We start from the raw sequence: 25068 nt of genomic DNA, 5'->3' as shown, positions 1-25068 counted from the left end.
ATAAAATACAAATACATATAAATGCAAAGTGGCTAATTCATAAATAAAGGCACACTGCTAGGGTATCCTAGGAGTTAGTTTTACTATCAAAAACCTGTCTTTCTTCTACATGTTATCTTAATGCTAAGGGCAAAGTTTTTAAATAGTCAGTGTTTCAAAACCATTTTTTTCGTATCTCAGACTAAAGGACTCAGTAACAGAAAACATCAAGTTAAAAAAACAAAAAACAAAAACAACTTAAGAAATGAAGGGATGCCAAGCATTGGTGGTACGTGCCTTGGGAGGCGGAGGCAGACAGATCTCGGAGTTTGAGGCTAGTCTGGTCTAAACTTCTAGGATTGCCAGGGCTGTACAGAGAAATCCTGTCTTAAGAAACTAAATTATGAATGTAGTTGAGCACATACCCCAGTGGTGGGGTATCTTTTGGGTATATGCCCAAGACTGGTTGGTATAACTGGGTCTTCAGGAAATGAGGCCCAACAAGCAGCTGATTGAGACAGACGCAGATAGTAACACCCAATCAATGGACTGAAGGTGGAGACCCTGTGGTTGAATTAGGGAAAGGCTGGAAGAAACTGAGGAGGAGGACGACCCCAAGGAGGACCAGCAGTCTCAACTAACCCAGACCCCGGAGATCTCTCAGATACTAAGTCACCAACCAGGCATAAACACTAGCTGGTCAGAGGCCCCCAACACACATACAGCAGAGGACTACCTAGTCTGGCCTCAGGGAGAGAAGATGCACTTAACCCTTGAGAGTCTTGAAGTCCCAGGGAGTGGGGAGGCCTAGCTGGGAAAGTGAGACATCCTCTTGGAGACAGGGGGGAAGAGGAGTGGGATGAGGAACTATGGAAGGGCAGATGGGGGGGTGGGGACTGTAAAAAAAGTAAAAGTAATTTTTAAAAAACCTAAATATTAATTAAGGTTTTTTTTTTTTTTTTAAGTACAGAAGGTTGTACTAAGAGTTGCTTACTGTTTTAAAACAAACAAAAGTAAGACTACAGAGTAGATTATGGACAAAACACAAGAACAACAGGAACAGAGTAGCCCATAACTTACCCATGAAAGCAATGCCATTTTTTAAGAGTAGCTCCGGGAGCTTGGGGTTCTCGGAGGCATGACCCCAGCCAGCCCACACTGCCTACAACAGAATAACAATGTGAATCATTCTTAATAGTGATACCAAGAAGCTACAAACTGCCTTACTGTATCCAGGCCAGCCCTCCTAGATGTGGTACAACACAGAAGCCCAGTGGTTAATTCAACTGCTATGCCTGACTGCTGGCAAACCTTCCACAGAATAACAATAAGCAGCTGATTACAGAAAAAGCCCTCAAGAGAGCAAGTCCAAGCAGAACCAGAAAGAAGCGTAAGTCTTGCTCTTTAGGAAACAACCATAGCCCTTCAGCCAGGTTCTCTAGAGGTTTCTAAAGAATCCCTGACCGTCTTCACAGTCTGGCCCCTACTCTGCCTTCCTGACAGTGGTGAAAAGTCACAAGTCTAGTTCTCAATCTGTGGGTCTCAACTTCTTTGGAGGTGGAGCAGTACTTTCACAGGGGCCACATAAGATCATTAGAAAACACAGAGGTTTACATTACAATTTATAACAGTAGCAAAATTAGAGTTATGAAGTAGCATAATTTATGGTTGGGGTCAGCACTACATAAAAAACTATAGTAAAGGGTGGAGCATTAGGAAGGGTGAGAACCACTTCATTAGACTTTTCTGCCTCGTTGGGCTTTTAGGTATTTACTCTAAACTTCACAGCACGATGTGAAAGGAAGAAATAATTTTCTAAAACAGCACCATATCGTAGCTAAGATATTCTGTAGGAAATAAATAGTCTTGTACATGCTTGAGATGGCTTGGAGGTGAGATGCACAGAATAAAAACAAGATTCTCTGAAAAATCTTTCTCAACATTCTATTGCTATTATGTTTATTTTTAACTGTGCCTTTCTTTCCATGTCTTCTTTCCTTGTCTGTTTTAGTTATTTCATATAAAGGTATTTACAAACTTTCCAGGGCTGGAGAGATGGCTTAGCAGTTAACAGTGCTCTTACAGAGGACCTTATTTCAATTCCCAGCACCCACATGGCAGCTCACAACTATCAGTATCTCCAATTCCTGGGGATCCAACACCCTCACATACACTCATATGCAGGCAAAACATCAATGCACATAAGAGACTTTACACTGACTTCTCTGGATACAAGTCTACCCTTCTGACTAAGTGTGCAGTGTGGATCTGTTTCTCAGAGTCTTACTTGTACAGGTATCCTTTTAGCAATGTCAAGAATCAATTCCACGTTTGCATAATTGTTGTTGTTTGGTCCTCCAGGCACTGGAACATAGTGATCTGCCATCTTAATGTATTCTGAAAACACAAACAAATTAATGAGGAAAACATACATTTCTTCCAAATTACTATGACAGAGAAAAACTATGGTAAGGACAGAGACTATTCTTAACAACCACAGAATAAATGTCATAATTTAAAAATAAAATTAGTAGGATAATTTCTATATATTTTGTTGGAGATTCTGATTTTAAACCATATATTAAGGAATCACCTAAAGCAGTAGTTTTCAAACATTTCTCTTTAAAGTTAGTTTTTGCTTCTTCTCTATAGAGGGAACATAATAACTCCAAAAGAATTATACTACACATCTCAGTCTCTAAGAAAATAGGGGAGGGGGTAGACAAAGGTACTCTTGAACTTGAGTGACCTCCATGGACAATGAAGGAACCACATATACCTTAAATAAAAATATACTGAGTTTAAAAGAGAGAAGCTTTAAGAGACAGAAAAAAATCTCCCTTTTTAATCTTATAACCTATATTTCTCCATCAGTTCCTTATGTCCTGTAACTACAATCAATAGTACTATTCTAGAATACATGCTCTAATAATTAAGGAAGCACTCCGAAAGCTGCCAAGCATGCCTTATTCACTGGCCCACAAATACAGACTTAACCAATGACTAACAGTAAGCACTTGGGAAAGGGAGGGAACAAGACATTTTTAGCTTTATTATTTCTACCTAAGCAGCACAACATATAATACATTTAGATGCAGGAAAGTTGGGTGTGGCAGCTCACCCTGTACTCTCAGCATTTCTGGGTTAGGCAGAAGGAATGCTAAGAGCCACGTGGGCCTGTCTCCAAACAAATACTATACTATTTTACATAAGGGACTTGAGTATTTGCAGGTTTTGACATCAGTAGAGGGACACAAAGCAAACCTGCACAGTCACTGATGATGACTATACTCAAATTCATCCTGTTATTTCATGAATCATCCACCTTTCCAGCTTTTCTAGATATCTTAAGATAATATTATGAAATGAGGAACTGGTAACATGGCTTGGTGGGTAAGTACACTTGAATTGAAGCATGACAACCTAAGTTTCATCCCTAGAAGCTACATGGCTCCCACAGAACACACACTTTCAGTTATGAAACTATTATTATCCTGTCAATTTTGCCTGTTCCTCTACATACAGTCTTAGAGGATGAAAGCCACTCTTCATGTTAATAACCAATTCTATCTAAAATTCCTTTTTTATAATTAAAATTTTTAAAAGGGTGTAAACTGAAAAACAATTGTGCTATTAAATAAATTTGCAAAAGTCACAGAGCTATACAATTTTGAAAGGTGACTATTATGTTAAATAAATTATTAAATAAAACTACTAGACAACAACTTGAGTCAAGTATAAAAATCACCCATAATTTCATTGTTGGTATGAAAAGCTTCTCTATCATTCTATTTCTACCTGTTTCTTTCTAGAAGAGCATCAGCACAGGGGATTAAATGTTCCTTCACAGTAACAAGGAACCACAGGAAGCAGGCAGTTTTTGAGACGTCCATGTGACAAGGAATCAAAAGTAATCTTGGGCCAACCACAGGCCTTCTTGGTACTTATTCTAGGACATTACTGATTTTTCCCCCCTCAGGATAAATACCAAGAAGTAGGAATTTGAGTCAGAAGATATATGTAATTTTGTCCACCTATGCTCCTGAGGCCTGCCTGAAGTTGTTTCATTTTGACAAGAATGATAAATATGTTGCCCCCTGTAGTCAGAAGAGAGGCTGGGACAGCAGAGTCACTTGAGCTCAGGACCTCAAAGCCAGCCCAGAGAAATCACAAAATTGTCTCATTTTTTAAAAATAGTTTAAAAAAAAAATTCTCTTGAGTTCTCTATTGTGACTGCCTTTCTTTTTTCTTTCCCATAATATTCCTAAAACGTGGTCCATATTGGTTCCATATCACTTCCCCTACTCCTGAATACCCTATATTAATCTTCATACTCTCTTAGAGTATCCCACTGAAATAATTCTCCAAAGTTACCAATGGCCCAATGACTTCTTCATCGATCAATACATGGGCTTCTGGTCTTTCTGGCCTCATTTACTTGTTTGACTGCTGACACATGTGGCCTTTCCAACTCTCTTTTTGTCTCATGGCACTAAGACTCAAAGCCAGGGCCTCAAGGATGCTAGGCAAGCTGCACTCTGCCACCCAGCCCTCCCCCCACCTGGGCCCCAACTTGTCTTTTCCATTTTTCTTTTATCTCTTTATTCATTTCTCAGCTAGGTTCATGGACTTAGCATCCTGAGTCTATCCCTCACACCTTCCATGAGATGTCACACTTGGCCCTCTTTATTTTCGAGCTGTTCTTTGGAAGGCAGTATTAACAACTCTGTATATCTGCAATGATTCACACACCTTAAAACTTCACCTGCATCATATAACTGTTCTTCCTCAAACAAGACTTTCTAGTCACTCACAGAATCATCCAAGTTAACTTGTTGGGTTTTTTAATTCGTTTTCTTTTAAAACCAACAACAAAACAAAAACCTTTGGGCCAGTTGGCTCACTGGTCAAGAACACATATTGCAGCCTCATAGTGGTTTACAACCATTTAACTCCTGTTCCAGGGAATCAGATTTCCTCTTTGGGCCTTTGCTAACTTCTGTACACACACACACACACACACACACACACACACACACACACACACACACACGTGCGTGCGCGTGTGCACAGTACACATAAACTCACATAAAATTTTTAAAAAAGAATCTATATATCTGCACATATACACATATGGAATACATGGTATCTAATATGAGCATAATTGGAAATGGAGAAGGAGTGACAGTAGCATCACATACAGAAACTAGATACTGGGCTAGAGAGATGGCTTAATGGTTAAAGAGCACTGTTTGTTCTTCCAGAGGATGTAAGTTCAGTTTCCAGCACCCACACAGCAAGCAGCTCTCGTCCAAGCAATCCAACAACACTTTTTTCTAAGCATATAAGTAGTATATAAACATATATGCAGCATGCACACCCATACACATAACATGGCCTTAAGATGGCAATTGCTGATCCTGGATAATAGGTAGATGAGAAAAGTTCATTAACACTATTTTTATAGGCTGCATCTATTTTAAAATATGTAACTTAAATGTCCAATACACATATATGCAAACATAGACATGTTTATATATATATATATATATATATATATATGTGTGTGTGAATATATATATGAATATATATATAACATGAAGTGTGACCTTTAAGGATGAAAAACAAGGCTCTCCTGGGAAATCCTATATTGTATCTTACATTTTAACAATACACCATTTCCACATACAATTTCTAGAAGAGTGCTTACATTGTACCATCATTTGCTGTTTTTTCTTCCTGGTATAACCTTCGTTTTTCTGTAACTCTCACAAGTCTTACCTATCTTGAAGGCATGAGTTCTTTATGAAAGTGTCTTTCTAAGCATCATCCATTAGCTATCTCATTTCGGGGTTCTCACAGAACCCTCGGACATGTAGCTACCATGGCACTTATCTCATTAGACTGAAACACGTTTCCTAGAGCAAGATCACATTGGGTTCCTATGGGTCTTCATGACTGTAGAATGATTAAATAAATAACTAACAGGCATACCAGGTACAAATGGACTAGGAAAACTGAAATCCAATCAAGTAGTCTATGTTTAGTATAAGACTTCATCCTTATGGATTTTGTTTTATAGGCACACAAATGGTAGTGCAGAGATATTAAAAGATGCATCTAAATCATTTCAGATACCAACATTTGCTTTTTAGCAATCCGTGACATCTCTGTTTTAAAATAAGATGAAATAATAATATTACTTCTTAGGAATTGTCTTAATACAATTATCAACATTAGACAATATTTTCAAGCCAAAATAGGCCCTGAAATGTTTTTTTTTATACCTGTGTGCTTTTTAACTTCAGATAGTGATTAAAGGTGTGTTAAAAAAAAAAAAAAAAAAAAAAAAACTGGAGAGATGCTTCAAAGATTAAGAGCACTTGGTTTTTTGTAGAAGACCCAGGTTCTGTTGCTAGCACCCACAAAAAGCCAACTGTCTGTAACATTTCCAGAAAATCTGATGCCCCCTTCCAGTTTTTACAGGTCCTGCACACACAGTACAGACATATATGCAGGCAAAATAGATATACATAAAATACAAACAAATAAAATGGGGTAAGGGTGGCATATAATGGTATATGCCTTTAATACCAGAAGTTCAAAGGCAGAGACAGGCACATCCCTTTGAGTTTGAGACCAGCATGGTCTAATAGTGAGTTCCAGACCTGCCAAAGCTACATGATAAGACTGTGTTTCCAAATAATAATAATAATAATAATAATAATAATAATAATAATAATAATAATAATAATAAAGTAGGGAAAACCCATTTGGGTCTCTCTCAGTGGTAGGAGAAAAATGGGAATCTTTATTCTATAATATTCTCTAATTCCACAAATCATAAGGAAAAAAATTCTATTTCAGTTAAACATTTTCAGTTAAAAACACTAAAGTACTGACCCTAACAAATACTTAACACTAGAAAAGTCATACACCTCACAGTTCAAATCAAATGCTTGTGCTAAACTTCTGTCTCCTGACCTCAGAATACAGAGACCTGTGTAGTTTGCTAAGTATTATCGCTTTTGTGTGTCTATTATTGATACACCTTATTATTTATTTACTTTTATTACTGACATCTTTTTAAAAGAGAAATCTTTGCATAGGATTTCCCTGGCAGACTTGGGCTTGGAAATCACCCTAGGGTGACATTCTCCTACTTACACAAGGTCTACTTAGTGTTTTATACCTAATGTGACATGAAGCCAGGATCTCACCTGCATTGGCTTTAAGGTCTTCAGGTGTAACCATGACAACAAATCGGATGGCACGTTCATTTCGGAACATCTCATAAGACCACCGACGGATAGACCGCATGCATTTCACTGCTGCAATACCATTGTTGGCGATAAGAACCTGGGAGGTAGGGTAGGGATATGAAATGGGGAATGGAAGAAAAGGTAGCCAAGAAAGGGAAAAAAAGAAAAACAAGGATACATTTTTACATATCTCCCTTTGTTCAAGCAAGAACTGTTACTAGTAAGAGTTGCTGAGAAACAACTCCTACAAGATCAAGCAATATTGAAACATGTGCTAGCTAGAACTAATTCCTTTCAAACTTCATTTCCCAAAATAAATAAATCATATACTTACATTATGTGTTTGTAAATTATTCAGTCATAACTATCTGTTACTAAGAAACATAATGTATATCCAATAAGAAATGGGGGAAGGTTAGACTGTGTGGTACTACATACTATTCTCTATTGTAATAAGAGATCTTGGCACCAATTGCTGCCTTCCAAAATGCTGCACCCAGAGTGCTTTAGAGTGAAAGAAACTGCTCAGCTTTGTGGTCACAAGAAAAACCTAAAAAAATCAAATAATCCTGGAAATTTTCTGTAAATAAGCCCTCCATCCCCTTATGTATATCTTGCAACCATACCCCTGCATATCTCACAGGCAGGGGAAATGACAAAAGAGTTTCATTATATAAACTACAAACCTTTGATCTCCCTATGTCCACCTCCCAGTGGTGTGTTTTCTTTAAACACCTCAAATTCCTAGTCAGAGCCAGGAAACCTAAGTCTATCTGTCTTCTCTTGTGAGACTCTCTCTGCCTCTTTAAATCCAGTGCTGTCACATTTATCTTCCCACTGGCACTGTACAAGGTAACCAATTATTCCCAACCCCTCCCTGCCAGGTTAAAGAAGCTCTGCCTGTGAAACCACAAGATCGAGCTGTAGTAATAGTGGTGCAAGCTTTAATCCCAGAAGATTAAATTGGGAGGCAGAGGTAGGCTAGCCTCTTGAGTTTCAGGCTAGCCTGGTCTATAGAGTAAGTTCTAGGACAGCCAGGGATATACAGAGAAATCCTATCTGTCTCTTTCTCTCCCTCTTCTCTCCTTCTCCCCCCCACCCTTCACACACACACACACACACACACACACACACACCAAAAAACCAAAAACACCCACAAGATCTTTCAAAAAGAACATTAGAAGCAGTTTCAACTCCTTATCAACGATGACCAAACTGCCATATATATGCATATTGTGTGTGTGTGTGTGTGTGTGTACGCGCGCGCGCGAGTGTATGTAAACATATCAACGAGAAGTAAGATTATGTATTAGTAGCATGCTAAGGAGACAGAAAAGACAGCCCTGCATAAAAAGGCAAAGTCCTAAAAACCATTTTGAACAAACAGAAACAACAGATTTAGACATGAAATCTCACATACTTTAAGCAAAATAGTTTAGTGAGTTTAACTTACCTTCTCAATCACTTTATTTCCCCCAAAACGAGTAACAAATTCTGCTGGTGAAGCCACAGTGAAATCTCGTTGTGAGTCTATTTTCTTTCTGTCTCGACCTTGTTTTACTAGATGCAAGCCAGACATACTGGATCTATACAGAGAAGCCAAAAGAAACTTTACACAGTATTTCTTCATAACACCTGCATCTTCTGAAAACCTTCCTTTCACAACCATGCTTTAACAACACTTCCCCAGGACCCTTGTGGAGTCGACATGCTGCTAGTTCACAGGAAACAATCCTTAGTGGACATGAGGGGTCAGGTCTGTCGTGCCAGCATGTGAGACTTTGGGGGGACTGCCAAGAGTTTCAGGCCAATATGGGCTAAAAAATGAGATTCCTGTATTAAGACAATGAAAACAAGAAGCTGCAGAGGTAACCAAGTGGTTAGGAATACTTGCTGTTCCAAAACAAAACCTGAACATAATTTCAGTACCTGCCAGCAAAGTCCAGGGGTTTGAATCCCTCTACTTACTTCGGTAGACACCAGGCACGCATGTGGTGCACAGACACACACTCATTCAAAACACTCATACACATAAAATAAATAAACCTAAGAAGGGGATGACTGGAAAAATGGCTCACTGGTTAAGAGCACTAGATGCTCTTCCAAAGGCCCCAGGCTAGATTCCCAAGTGTTAGCTCAGAACCATCTGTAATGCCAGTTCATCTGGCCTCTGAGGACACAAAGCACATATGTAGTATGTGGATACATGTGGTCAGAACACCCCCATATACATTTTTTTTAACCTTTTTCTAAAAGGAAAAAAAGAACATGAAATTAAGCAGAATAGATATGGGGGAGAGGAGAACAGAAGGGCTAAAGAAGCAAAGCGGCAAACTTAGACAGGCAACAGAAGGCCTAGAAGGGCTGCGTAAACAAGGCATAGCTAGACATAGGCTACAGAAGGCCTAGAGCCTATCTTTGCTTCATGTTGGCAGGTTTCCAAACACTTTTTGTAGTTTTGTTTTTGTTTTTGTTTTGGGACAAGATTTTTCTGTGCCCTGGCTGTACTGGAACTCACTCTATACACCAGGCTGGCCTGGAACACATGCTGCCTGCCTCTGCCTCCCAAGTGCTAGGATTAAAGGTATACACCACTGTGTGCAACTCCATATTATTTTTAACCTGGCAAGATGGCTCAGTGCGTATAGGTGCTTGGCCTGCAAGCCTGAGTTCAATCTATGAGACTCACATAAGATGAAAGGTGAGAATCACGAAGTTATCCTCTGACCTCCACTGTGCTTTGTGGCACCCACACCCAAACACACTCCATGTGCACAATAATAAATTTTAAACTAAATTATTTTTTAAGATAAATAGTAGGCCACAAAGTATATCACAAAAGAGAAAATATATGATTAAATAAATCTTACCAGGCATGGTGGTACAAGCCTTTAATCCCAGAATTCAGGAGGCAAAGGGAGAAGGATCTCTCAGTTGGAGGCCAGCCTAGTCTACAAAGTGAGTTCTAGGACAGCCAGGGCTATACAGTAAGACTGTCTCAAAAAACAAAGACACACAAAAGATTCTATATATCTGAAGTAAGAGAAAAACAGATACTGACATTCTAACATTCTGTAATCTAAGTGAATAAGAAGTAAGGGATACAGGACTTGGGAGAAGAAAAATGAAACAAACCATCATGAAAATAAGAAGGTCAAGTGTGGAAGTGACAACCTTTAATCCTAGCACAATCCCTACAGAGCAAGCTGCAGGCCAGCCAGAGCTTCACAGTGAGACACTGTCTCATAATAAAATTAAATAAATACATACATAGATACATACATAGATACATAGATACATACATACATACATACATACATAAATGAAATGATTAAGAGGCCTGATTCTTTGGTTGCTTTGTTTCAAATTTTACAGTTATTTTCCATTCTTGGTTCTGATTTTAAATGTGAAACTATTTCTTTCTTCATCCCTCGGAATTGCATCTTTTGGAGAAATGGCACCAAAATCTTAATATTGTTTTTCCTAAAACCTATATAGTCTTTCAGATTTGAAAAAGACAAATAATCATCTTCTGTCAGGATATCTATAAAAGTCAATGGATAAGCTCTCTCCTCACCCTTGTCAACAACTTAAGGTAGCTTTCTGTTGGTTTCTTTGCTGGAAACAAGACCTTACTCTGTAGCTCAGATTAGCCTGGAGTTCACTCTGTATGTGCCCCTCAAGCCTCGTGCTTCAGCCTTCCTATCGCTGGTATAACAGGTACGCACCACAAGGCCTCACTACGGTAGCTGATGGTTAAAAGCATTTTGCTGCTTTCCAGAGTACCTAGGTTCAGTTCCCAGCACCCACATAGTGGATCACAACTGTCTCTGACTCCAGTTCCAGGGGATCTGGGGCCCTCTTCTGGCCTCCATGGACATCTGCATGCAAATGTGTACATACATACTCACAGGCACACACACATGCGTATTAAATAAAAATTAATAAATAAGAAATGTTAATATCTTTCCAATAGCTAATTAGGTGATTTTAAAGAAAGGGACAATGAATGTGAAGTTCCTAGCTGCATATACCATGTAAACTGATTATGACCCTGCTTTGTGACTATAATTTAAGTTTAGCAAGTACAACTTTAAGAGGCAAATAGAGGCAGGGTACAGCTGAAAGCAGAACTGACTAGGGAGCTACAGCAAAAAAAAGTCCTCACATTTGGACCCTTCCATCTTTTCCTGTGGTTCAATAATTATCTCTTCCTTCTGAAGTGGTAGAAGTGCAGAGGGCCAAGACAGGGTCAGCAGCGAACAAAGAGTGCAAGAGAAACAGTAGTGCACTCAGGCATGGAGGGCAGCAACAGTAAGGCACCAGGTGAAAACAAATGGATGGAGCATGAACAGAAAGCAGCTCTCTCTCACCTACCTTTCCAGGAGGCCATTAGAGAGTAAGAATCTAGGCAAAACACAAGCAAAAAAAGCAAGGCGACAAAGTGACACAGAAGAATCCCCAAGATGACAGTTAAAACTAAAGGGTAAACTGCTCCAAGAATGAAAACTACTTCAGAATTTAAGAGGGGGCAGATCAGCTGTTATGCTTGTGTATAGTGTTAAAAACTGTGAAAGCTATTGTTCTGGCTCTTGCACACCAGACAGAATGAGCTACAAGTCAGGCACTCAAACTAAAGCCCAAAGAAAATGGAAGCCAAGCTCTCTATTTGACCTTCTGCAGAAATCAGGATTGCAGACATAACCTCCTATTATAACAATTACCATTAACATATGAGATGCTCCCTTGTCTTAGTCCACACACATGTACAAAGAGACCCTGAAATAAACTGAATTAAACCAAAGCTACCTTACCTAAGTCCATCAAACACTCCAGTGGTTAGATTTCAATAAATGAATTGGGAACAAAGCAAAAATTTAGAGGCAATGAATGTATATACTAATTCACATACATTTTATTATGTAAGTGTATGTCTTTTTACATATATAAATATGGGGCTGGAGAGATGGCTCAGTGGTTAAGAGCACTGACTGCTCTTTTCAGAGGTCCTGAGTTCAATTCCCAGCAACCACATGGTGGCTCACAACCACCTGTAATAGAATCTGATGCCCTCTTCTGGTGTGTCTGAAGACAGTGACAGACAGTGTGTTCATATACATAAAATAAATAAATCTTAAAAAAATATATATAAATACAAAGTATCTAAATATATATTTGATAATAATTGTACATATATAATTAAAATTTTTGTTATTATACATAGGGTTTATATATAAACTGTTACTTTTTACTTCTTTGACTCTTGATTTTGTTTAGTTTTCCCTCAAAAGCATGAAAGAAAAGGGATAATGGTTTTAATGACAATTTTGAAAACTTGGTGATTTTAAATTTATTGTTTTTTCATAATTCTGGTCAATTTTCAGGCAATTTTGTTCATAATAGAAACTAGGTCACAAAACAAGGTACTAAACAAAAAAGATAATGGAGGGACTTTTAATGATTACTATCAAGCAAATCATTTAGGTCTTTTTTTATGTATATTTTTAAAGTATGTGCATATGTGTCTGTGTATAAGTGTGTGTGCATGTATGTTTGTGTATATGTGTGCACATTTATGTGTGTGCATGTATGTTTGTGTATGTGTGTGTACATGTATATGTAAGTGCATGTATGTGTGTGTATTGTATGTGAGTGTGCGTGTGTAGATGATGTGTTGTGAGTATATGTGCTATCATAAGTATGCAGAGGTCAGAGGACAACTTTGGAGCTGGTTCTTCTTCAATCCTTCCTATGTGGGATCAAATTCAGGTTGCTGAGCTTTCTCATGAGTCATCTACACAGCCACTCACTTGAGTCTTTTAAGTCAATCTGCTCATAGGAGATACAGGCTTGTAAAATGCCTAACGCAGAAGCAAAAGCTCTCTGCCTATCCACTTCAGTTTAGAAAAACCTGGTGTTTGGCATCTTCAACAACTCCAGTCTCGCTACATGACAAGAAAACTTGATCAGGTCCTTTTTCTGGCCTAGAAACATACCCTAAAATAGTTTTCAGCAAAACTATTTTCAACAGAATGCTACACACTGCAAAGAGCTTTCCTCCTTTACAATAGCTTTAGACACTTAATTTTTGAAATGTCAGCTTAATCTAGTAAGTAACTAGGCACTGACTGAGCTCCCTTCATGGACTAGTACCACAAGGACCAAACAGGACCAGTGCTTCTTAACATGGCTACACTATCACATCATTCCACATATCTTTTATCCAAATTCTGCATGAAAAATAAGGGTTTAGAGTCAGGAATAAATATGTCAGTTTTTATTCATTTCTTACAGAACAAAATCAGAGGCCGTAAAGGGTTCAATAGTTAAAAGCCTTTGATGCTCTTGCAGAGAACCTGGGTTCAGTTCCCAGTACCTACAACCATCTGTAAATCCAGTTCCAGAAATCTGATACTGTCTTCTGACCACCACCAGAGAAAGGCTCCAGTGCCCTTCCTAGCTGCCAGGAACACCTGACAGGGAGGGCCCTGGGTAAAACAAAGCAACACTTACCAGAACAGCCTAGCCAAGAAAATAATGGGGTCATAAAACACAGAAGGAGGAGGGCAGCACAGCCAAAGTAGGTAATTTCTGAGATCCAATCAAAACAATTAATACTGATTAGTACTCTCTAAGAGAGAAAAAGGCATGCAGGCAAGGGGGTGGGGGGCAAGCAGGAATGAAATATGCCCTAAGGAACTTTGAAAAAGTGAAAGGAATTTCAGGTCTTCTCTGAAAAACTGTCGGGTCTAAGCAATAAAACTGTAAAACCAAAATCGGATCATAAAGCATGGAGGTAGCACAGAGACACAGAAAGACATGGGGTCTGGACAATATATGGACAAAGAGGTCCAACTCATTTTAACAGGGAAAGGAAATCCAGGGTTAAAGGACTAATAGGACGCATATATCTCACGTAGAAACTGAATCTGCCGTAATGGTAGAATGTTACACAGCAGTATTTTGCTGATGACACTCATTAAGCAGATACTCATGAGACTGCACCATTGTAGGAAGAGGAAGGCAATCTATAGAACAAGAGCCTCCTGAGACAAATCGTCAGAATGAGAATAACTCATTGGAGTGTCAACCTGATTTCCCCCCAAAACACTGGATGGTAACAGCCTAACAACCTTCCAGGAAAGACCTCCAGATCAGAAGTATACACATGACTGCAGCACAGAGAAGACACTCCAAGAGTAAGCTGAACACATCTTAATCACTTTTTGGTTTTGGTTTTTGAGACAGGGTCTCTCTATGTAGCTCTGGTTGTCCTAGAGCTCACTATGCTGGCCTCGTCTGGAACTCACAGAGGCAATCACAGATCCACCTGCCTCACCAGTGCTGGGATTAAAGGCATACACTGCCGCCACCGCCACTGCCACCACCACTGCCACCAGGCAATGTTTCTTCCCTTAAACTGTTCTTCTCAAGTAGCTTGTCACAGCAATAAAAGGTCAACATATGAGCTAGGAATGTGTGTGTGTGTATGTGTGTGTGTGTGTGTGTGTTTAGCTTTAAAAGATATTGCCACATATTCTTCTATAATGTGGTTTTTAATCAATATTTCCACCAGTGGTGTGTGAATTTCCTGTGCTCTACATTTTTCTTGACATTTAATACTTGTGTTTTAGTTTTAGCCTTTGTGTTTGGTATAAGAGTTTAACAGAGTCAGGTATAGTTGTACACACCTTTTAACCCAGCACTCAGAAGATAGAGGCGGGTAGTTCTGAGTTTAAAGCTAGCCTGGTCTACAGAGGTAGTTCCATGACAACCAGAGTTACACAGAAATCCTAACTCAAAAACAAAACAAACTAAAAGTCAGATGTACCCATCACATGCCTGTAACCACAGTGTGTGTGTGGGGGTGTGTGTGGAGGTATTGGAGACATTGGGTCTTGCTGGTTGTCAGGTTAAGGAAGAGACCCTGTCTCAAAGTAATAAGGCAGAGTGACATTCCAGGTTATTTGTTATCTTTCTCTTGATTCTACACATCCTCAGGTGGATGGAAGAATATACCCACACACACCCATGTGCATACACCATACACATACACCACACACTCATGCACACACACACACACACACACACACACACACACACACACACACAAATCACAATGAAAAAAATGGACTAATAATAAAAATGTATCAAAACTTGAAGGATCTTAGAGGATCTAATGGCTGGACAGAAAAACGGACAGACAATATGATAAAACAAATAAAAAATGTTAGTAATAGATTCTAAGAACTGAGCCTGTGAGTGCTCACTGAAGAATCTTCTCACTTTGCTGAGTGCCTTAATCTAATTAAAATTGCTAAATATAGCAAATATTTTAGACAAGTGTACTGAAGCTATGCAAACTTAGGTGGCATTAAGGGAAACAGTGAAAGATATAGAGAAATGCTATCTTTGAAACTTTTCTGTAAGTATAAAATTATTTAAAAATAAAAAGACTTCAAAATGAAGTTTTAAAATATTTTAATAACACAAGAAAGTGTTACATTAAAAACAGCTGTTTTAATTAGGACATTTTTAATAAAGTTTACTGTTAGGTGGTAAAAAGTTAAAGAAAATATTAAATAGTGATTAGTACTGGATCAAACTATTGTAGTTCCTTTCCATACTTGTCAAAGTTCTAACTTTTCTACAATGAGCATACTGTTTTTAATAATTTAAAAATATGAAACAGTGAATGCACACAACACGTGTGTATTTATGCCAATAGAAAAAGTCAGGAAATAAACATATAAACACAGGAGTTATATAAGATTGTAGAACAGAACTTCATTTGTAACAATCCTGTAGCTTTATAGAATAAAACTCCTGAGACCAAAATACATACATGTCTCAGGCAGCTCCCATTTTCAGAATAGAAAGGAGGGAGGGTAAGTGACAGAGAGAGCAGATTATTGGCCCCAGCAAGAGCACCACAACACGGACCTCATAATGACCTCTTCTGTCTGCTCACTACTACAGCACCATGGCAACTGGGAACCTCAGAATATTAAAGAAAGCGCTGAAAGAAATTTGGAAAGCTACTAGGGGAAGGAAGAAAACTCAGGCAAGCCAAGTGAGAACTGCTAAGAGAAACATAAAGCACCCTAGCTATAAGCAAATGAAGAACTGCAAACCAGAGCCAGTTCCCTGTGTTAAAGCTTGACACATATGAGGAGGGGAAAGGCATGTATTTTTTTTTTACATAAAACTATATGAATATATTTTTGTCAGTACTTGATTTTTTTAAAGGTTTGATAGTATGCATTGAAATCTTACTAGTTACCATAAGCATAAAGTACATGTAAAATAAAATGTAACACGGAAATAGTCAAAGTTTTCTTGGTGTGTAAAGATTAAACAATGATTTTTAGATACCAAGAATTAGATACCAGTAATTGCTCTTGAATTATTAATGATTTAAGGTCTAGGTGTACCACACTCTGAGAGGGTGCTATACACTTTTGTTTTTTCTAAGAAGGACTGAGGCCTCCACTTTCTGGACTTTCTTCTTTTTGAGCTTCACATGGTCTGTGAGTTGTTTCTTGGGTATTCAGAGCTTTCTGGGGCTAGTATCCAATTATCAGTAAGTGCATATTATGTCTGTCTGTTCTTTTGTGACTGGGTTACCTCACTCAGGATGATATTCTCTAGATCCATCCATTTGCCTAGAAATTGTAAAGCCATTGTTTCTCATAGCTGAGTAGTACTCCATTGTATAAATGTAGCACAATTTCTGTATCCATTCATCTACTGAAGGACATCTGGATTCTTTCCAGCTTCTGGCTATTATAAATAAGGCTGCTATGAACATGGTGGAGCATGTGTCCTTATTGTATGTTGGAACATCTTTGGGGTATATGCCCAGAAGTGGAATAACTGGGCCTTCAGATAGTACTATGTTCAATTTTCTGAGGAACCACCAGACTGATTTCCAGAGTGGTTGTACTAGCTTACAACCCCACCAACAGTGGAGGAGTGTTCCTCTTTCTCCACAGCATCTGCCATCATCTGAGTTTTTGATCTTAACCATTCTGATGGGTGTGAGGAGGAATCTCAGGGTTGTTTTGATTTGCACTTCCCTGATGACTAGGGATGGTGAGCATTTCCTTAGATGCTTCTCAGCCATTCGATATTCCTCAGTTGAGAATTCTTTGTTTGGCTCTGTACCCCATTTTTTAATAGGATTGTTTGATTCTCTGGAGTCTAACTTTTTGAGTTCTTTGTATATATTGGATATTAAACCTCTATCAGATGAGGGATTGGTAAAGATCCTTTCCCAGTCTGTTGGCTGCCGTTTTGTTTTCTTGACAGTGTCCTTAGCGTTACAGAAACTTTGCAATCTCATGAAGTCCCATTTATCGATTCTTGATCTTAGAGCATAAGACACTGGTGAGCATGTGATTTTAATAATGCGTATTCTCAGTGTAAGAACTCCACACTGACGGTGTTTTCTATAACCAAACCTTTCAACACTAAATATCCAACTTTTTATAAAAAACTTACAAAAGTTCCCTGGTCAAAACATTTTATCAAGCCAGGCACAGTGACACAAGCCTGCAAACCTAGCATTTAGAAGAGAAGCATTTATGATCATATTCAAAGGCAGCCTGGGATGTAATGTAACTTCAATAACCTAAGCTTCATAATAAGACCCTGTTTCAAAACCAAAACAAGAGCTGGAGAGATGGCTCAGTAGTTAAGAGCAGTGACTGCATTTCCAGGGGTTCTGAGTTCAAATCCCAACAACCACATGGTAATGGAATCTGATGCCCTCTTCTGGTGTGTCTGAAGACAACTATAGTATACCTATATAAATATAATAAATAAATCTTTATAAAAACAAAAAATCAAAAATAAGAAAATTATCTCAATTAAGGGTTTCTTGATAATAAAATCATTCCAGCACTTAGGAGCTAAGGCAAGAGTTTTGGGGTTTGTGTGTATGTGTATGTGTGTGTGTGTGTGTGTGTGTGTGTGTGTGTGTTTGTGTTTAATTCAAGGCCAACATGGGCTGCATAATAAGGCCATGTCTCAAGTAAATATAGAAACAAACATTTGAACCACAATATATTGGGTGTGGCACATTCTATATTCTGGAAAGCTATGATTTAATATTATATTTATCACCAGGCTTTAATGAAGTCTTTAAACTGATTAAAGTCATAAAACACAAGGAGTTTAAAGTGATACTAAATAAAAAGGGAATTTTTATTTCTTTCTATGCCAAACAAAAATAGTTTAGCCCCCACTAAAAAAAGTTCTATTGGGACTGGAGAGATGGCTCAGTGGTTAAGAGCACTGACTGCTCTTCCAGAGGTCCTGAGTTCAATTCCCAGCAACCATATGTGGCTCACAAGCATCTGTAATGGAACCTGATGCCCTATCGTGTGTCTGAAGACAGCTGCAGTATACGCATATAAGTTAAATAAATCATTTTTAAAAAATAGTTCTACTCTTCATAGATTTTAATGATAATGGTCATGTTCATCATGACTATGAAACTGACTACATTATTAGTGTTAAGGAAATACCAAAATGGTTCCTACCATTGCTCAGCTACAGAACGTAGAATGGTGTCTCCCTTTCTATTTCCTTGCACCAAATAATCACTAGCAACCATATATATATTTCCATTAATAATTAACTTTTTCTCAAACAAGTCCCTGGTCACTATTACAAAAGCATAGAATAGTGCCTCCCCTTCTTTTTCCTTGCACCAAATAATCACTAACAACCATACATATATTTCCATTAATAATTAACTTCTTCTCAAACAAGTCCCTGGTCACTATTACAAAAGGTAGAGTACAGGAATGGGGTGGTAATATAATTAAGAAATTTAAGCAGAGCCAGCTGTGCTGCATAAAATTCTTAACCTGACCATTCAGTATTTTAACCACATTATTTTAAGGTTCTGAATACAAAATTGAGATGTAGTTTCAAATATAAACATGAAGTAAGTTTAAGACTCTCAATACCCTAAGAGGTTAAAGACCAAAATGTGGGGAATACCTTACTTATAACTGGACTTTGGCCAGGAATTCGGTATACTAGCTGGAAAAACTGTTTACAATCTGTTTGACTAATAGCAGGGATCAACATCATGTGGTTTGTTTTAAGTACAGAACAATGTGACCTTAAGTGGCATCAGAGAAACTACCAAAACTAAAACAAATAAGACAACTCTATTAGATGCCACCAAATCACATACTAGTTACCAAATTAAGACATACACACTTTGTCTTTTAACAGTCTTTCTTAATTAATTAATTCTGCTCAATTAATTTTTTAAAGATTTATTTATTTTATTTATGAGTACCCTATTGCTGTCTTCAGACACACCAGAAGAGGGCATTAGAGCTCATTACAGATGGTTGTGAGCCACCATGTGGTTGCTGGGATTTGAACTCAGGACCTCTGGAAGAGCAGTCAGTGCTCTTAACCACTGAGCCATCTCTCCAGCCCCTGCTCAATTAATTAATGGCTTTCAGAGATATATCAACATAACTATAGCTGATAAGCCCAGGTTGATCTTACCTAACAATTAAAAAGCCTTAACAATTTTTCAGTGAAACTTGCCTGGTCCCATCAAGTCCTATTTCTTAAGTTCTTGTTTTCAAATACTTGAATGATAAAGCTTTTGGTGACTCTAGAAAAGCATGATGCTTGTCTTCTCCGTCCCTAGAAAAGACTCCTTTCTATTCCAGCTCATACATCAGACCACTAAAATATTTATTTAGCATCTGAAATGAAGCTCACAGCCAGTTTTCAACTTTGTTTCAGAGGCCTCTAGTTAACACTCGTGAAGAATGGGCCAGTCTCCTTAACCTCTATCAAGGGTAAAAGATCAGGCTATTCATTCTATAAGTTGCTACTAAACTCAACCAGTTTCTACTTAGCATTCTAAGAGTGAAAACAGTGCCTGAATCATTCACTGCCTTCATTTTTCTGAGAGGAAATGAGTTCAAGGAAAAATTATGGATTGCCAATGATGCTATACAATTTAATTAGCTACAGATATCATTGAAGTCTTCTCATCAAAGAAAGAATTTAAATTACTCCCAAAAACATGAACATATCCACAGATAAAATGGATCGAGAAAGAAACCTTGTTCTATTTGGAACACTAGCTAAGAAGTCAGTGGAAACTGGCCTCTGCCCAGGCTGCTGATCACACTCCTGCCCACGAGCAACCAACATGAGAGTTGTGGCAACAATAAGGCATCCAAGACATTCTCAGGCAGTCATGCCACTGGCCACACAGCCTCTGCCTGACAGCCATGGACCTTGGGAATGGCTTGGCACCTACACATTGCCTCAGCATATCATCAGCTGAGTTTCCTGTAATAGCATTCATTGCATCATTGCCAAACTCAATGTCCTAATTCAACAACTGAACACTATGTTTCACAAAAAATTAAGTTAGACAAATGTCTCAAAGAGCAGTATGACTTCAAAGATTTAGCATGAAACTAGTCTTTCTCAATAGAGGACTCTGACATTCTGAGACTTATCCTTAGTTGTATGGGATGATATATTACATTACAAAAGTAGTCTTGGTAGTGGTGTTGAGACAGGGTCTCCCAATATAGCACTGTATGTCCTGAAACTCACTATGTAGATGAGGCTGGCCGCAAACTCACAGAGCTCTGCCTACTGGCCTTTGCCTCCCAGGTGCTGGGATTAAAGGCATGAGTACTACCACATTCAGACCTACTGCAAAACTTTTAGTAACTCTGTCCTCCAAATGTGATTGGTCTCAGCAGTTCACAACTTCCACACACTTCAAATGACTGATGGGAAGATGTCACCAGTCCTCACCTAAGGGTCAACCTAAGTTAGTCATAAAGCAGCAAAACATGTTTACATAGTCTTAATGTGTAGTCCCTGATGCTAATGCTTCCTTTTGACCCCAGGTTAGATATAATACTTTGTTCATTCACTCTAGAAAGCTAAATTATCAGAAACAGTTACAAAGGTTTAAAAAAAAAAAAAAAAGAAGAGAGAGGGAGGGAGGGAGGGAGGGAGGGAGGAAGGAAGGAAGGAAGGAAGGAAGGAAAGAAAGAAAGAAAAAGAAAGAAAGAAAGAAAAAGAAGAAAGGAGAGAAGAGAAAAGAAAGGTTGTAAGGTCAGGCAATCAGAGTAAAACAATTACAAAATTCAACTGGAACATCTGAGTTTCAATTCTCAACCTTAACCAAGTTATTTTCCCTCATCAGACATCAGCTTTCTTAACTACAAAAACAAAAGCATTTGGCTCATCAAGCAAGGTAGTCTGTGCCTATAATCCCAGTGATCAAGATGCTAAGCCAGGACAAACCCAAGATAAGTAAGCCTAAGGAATAAGAGATCCAGTACTTAAATATGGCACTAAAACTTTAGGTAAGGTATCTGCTTCATTCCGAGTCCCAGGAACCATGATATAAAACATAACTAAGTTGCTTTACTCTTCTCACTTCCACGTAGCTTAAATGAGTGTGATTATTAATATACACTAACTGCTTCATTTTTAGAAGCTATGATTCCAAGCCCCACAGATAACAAAGAATTACCAGAATGGAATTTTACTATAAATCAATATCTTCAGTATATAAAAAAGCCTAATTATTTTATGACCCATTAATAACAGACTATCAAGATAATAACAGTAGCAGCACCTACCCTAATTTGTGTTTATCTATGTTAGAACTACAGCATTTGCCCTCCATGTACATTAAAATTATCTGGATAATATTTTGTTTGTTTTATTGTATATTTCTATGTCTCTGTGTGTTCAAATTTCTAGGGATGAGGATAATTTCCTAAAGCTTACTCACGAAATATTTGATTCAAAATCTTTAAACCTAAGAACGGAAAAGCAAATGACTGAACTAGTTATCTGATCAACCATCAATCAAAGGGTGGGGCTTATACCAGTAACCAGCCGTCCATCAATGCTAGCCCTCCCAAGACCAGCATGGGCTGGGCTACATAGTGAGTTTGAGGCCAGCCTGAGTTACATGAGGCCCTGTCTAGAACAAAACAAAAAACATCACTTTAACATGAGTGAGGTGGCTCACACCTCTAATACCAGCACTAAGAAGGTGGAGTCAGGAGAATCAAGAATTCAGGAGTTTGAAGCGACATCAGATCCAGTTTCAAAAACAAAATGTCCACAGTCCCAGCTGTGTATAGTCCCAGCATTAAGGAAGCAAAAGCAGGAAGGTCTCAACAAGCTCCAGGTCAGCCTGTTCTATATACGAAGTTTCAGTCCAACTGGGAGTAATAAAACCTTGACTCAAAACAAAAACAGCAAAACCACATGGGATAAGAATGAAGGCCAGTGGTTAAGCGTTCACCTAGCATGTATAAGGCCCTGGGTTCAATTGCTAGCACTGATGTGGGAGGTGGGGGGGAATACAAACTTGGCCATGTCTGCAAAATTCCTATCAATCAATGAGAGTTAATATATCATTAATCAAAGTACTACAAAAGCTGAAATTCTTCAACCTAACTCTTTTTCACTGGGTCACATTGAAGGACCATGTATAAAGCATATATATAACAGGTATAAAAAATGGAAAAAATTGAGGAGAAAATGTAGGAAAAGATAATCCCCAAGCCTGAAAAGTACACCATTTCCTAGTCATAGAAGATGGGACAGGGAGGGTGACTGGGAGAGGAAGCACCTTCATGGAAGCGAGTGGAGTGGGAGGGGGGATGTGAGCAAGGTGGGGGATAACATCTAAAATGTAAATACAGAGAATATCCAATAACATAATAAAAAAATGGTCCAGGTGAATGGAGATAAAATTAATATAGTCTTATTCCTTTCAGAACATAAGCAGTGAAAATAACAAGACAGATCAAACACATTAACCATGAAGCAACTGTTCTCACCTCATGTGAAAGGCCAAACCATCCTGTAAGCCAGAGATCCCCAAATCAGAAAGTGTATCTGAGCTGACAGAGGCTGGTGACAAGGAGCCCTCCTTCTCTTCTAGGTCCAGCTTCACCAGGTTACTGATCTCATCTTCTGAGTTGTCTTCAGACACAGACCCAATTATGAATCGGGAGTGCTGGTTCAGCTCCAGAGTTTTGGCCAATGGAGATGGTTCATCCATTATTCTTTCAAAATAAGCTCTCAGAGCTATGGGGAAAATGAAGAGAAAAGCAGGCCATGAGGACACGCAAGACAGTAAGGCATGGACCACAAGTGGCTGGGAAAGAAATCTAAGTCTGAGAACTGGCTTCCTTAGCTATTCTTTTTTATTTTTATTTTTTTAAATGGGGTTTGTTTGTGTAACAGCCTTGACTGTCCAGGAACTCATTCTGTAGACCAGGCTTGCCTTAAACTCACAGAGAGCCACCTACCTTTGCCTCCTGAGTGCTCGGATTAAAGGCTGGCTTCCATATGGCTAGTCTATTCCAGTATGTTTGTTTCCTCCAAGGGAGGAAAAGAAGGTCACAGTAACTATGCTTACAAATGAAAAGTTTTAGAAATATTTCTCACACTCTATAAGCATTACCCATCTCTTCACTAATTCAGTGATCCTAAAGGGATAATTCTATCAATGGAATCCCTTTACAGTAAGCAAAAGCTCTTGTGAGACTGGTTCAGCTCCAGCATCGTAGGTAATGAATCCTGAGAGTTTAGCAAGAGTGGCAATTGCTTGATACTGGGTGGTTAAACTACATAATGATCACCTGGTTCCAAACACCATACTATAAAAAGCTATGAATTTTACTAAGCATACATATTTAAAGTAAGACAACAAACAAAAAAACATGTTTTTTATTCAAATGATTATTTAAAAAATCTACCCCCAAGTGTCTATTTTTGTTGTTCAATTCTGTACACAGAATTGGTAGAGAGTGAATCTACCACCAAATTTTAAATCCGTACTCAAAGTGGTTGATGTGCCATCTTAAACTCCATTTTTCTAGATATAGGAACTTACTAGACAAGATTAGCTATCATCAACAGCTAATGAATAAACTTAACCAAAGTTACCAGTCCAAAGTTCCATAACAAAAACAAAACAAAAACCCAAACACCAAGCTAAGTTAAAAGTATTTTTTTCCCTTCAAAATACTTATTGTAAAAACTTTAAATCATGGTATGGTGGCACATGCCTTTAATCTCAGCACCCAAGAGACAGAGGCAAGTGGATCTCTATGAGTTCCAGGACAGCCAGGACTATAAATCTATATGGCAACTCCGTACTAAACAATGTGTGGCTTAACCAATCATTTTAATTCAGAAAATGGTTCCCAATCCTAATTTTAAGGTATTCTAAGGTATGGTACTATTAGAAAACAATTTATTGATAATTTTATATGCTATAACCGACTATCAAATATAGATGTGTGTGGAGCAGTGTTTGACCATATCAGACAAGAAAACATCAATGTTTTGGTAGAGCATGTAATGGTTCTGGAAGGCAGGTGCTCTATCATTGGGCAATACCCTCTGTCCTCTTCTTCCTTTGTTTGTTTGTTTGTTTTGTTAGAGTCACACCAAATTGCTCAGGCTGACCTTGAACTTGCTCTGTGGACCAGGCTGGCTTTGAAAGGTGATCCACCTGACCAGCCTCCTCAGTTAAATGCTGGGATGGCAGTGAGTATGTTAAAATTACACACTCATTCTTTTGGTGTGATTTGTAAGTCAGAGTTTATCTGTTTAGAGACAGTATAATATTTTCAAATGCTAGAACAGTAAGGTTTCCAAAATGGAGCTGCTACTAGGAAATTTGTAGAGTGACTTCTTGGACCTACCTTAAATCAACTATTTCTGAAGCTCTAAACTGGAATATAATAATGTGCTTTCAAACAGACACAAAGCTTAA

General features: G+C 38.3%; 1 protein-coding gene across 5 annotated transcripts in view; it reads right to left on the bottom strand.

The window, feature by feature from the left end:
- Positions 1-25068, bottom strand: part of ACACA (acetyl-CoA carboxylase alpha) — a 202888-nt gene that overhangs the window by 166503 nt on the left and 11317 nt on the right. For all 5 annotated transcript variants that reach the window (XM_080923502.1, XM_080923501.1, XM_080923500.1 and 2 more), the window contains 5 exons: positions 23120-23369; positions 8695-8827; positions 7200-7338; positions 2267-2376; positions 1060-1141 (listed from right to left, as the gene is read on the bottom strand). In XM_080923502.1, coding sequence (XP_080779628.1) covers positions 1060-1141; positions 2267-2376; positions 7200-7338; positions 8695-8827; positions 23120-23343 — 688 coding nt within the window. In that variant the 5' untranslated portion in view covers positions 23344-23369. The remainder of the gene's footprint in view (positions 1-1059; positions 1142-2266; positions 2377-7199; positions 7339-8694; positions 8828-23119; positions 23370-25068) is intronic.

This window comes from Micromys minutus (assembly GCF_963924665.1).
Source record: "Micromys minutus genome assembly, chromosome: 10".
Classification (NCBI taxonomy): domain Eukaryota; kingdom Metazoa; phylum Chordata; class Mammalia; order Rodentia; family Muridae; genus Micromys; species Micromys minutus.
Note: the sequence above shows the minus strand (reverse complement) of the source record. Positions and strands in the feature narration are given on the sequence as shown.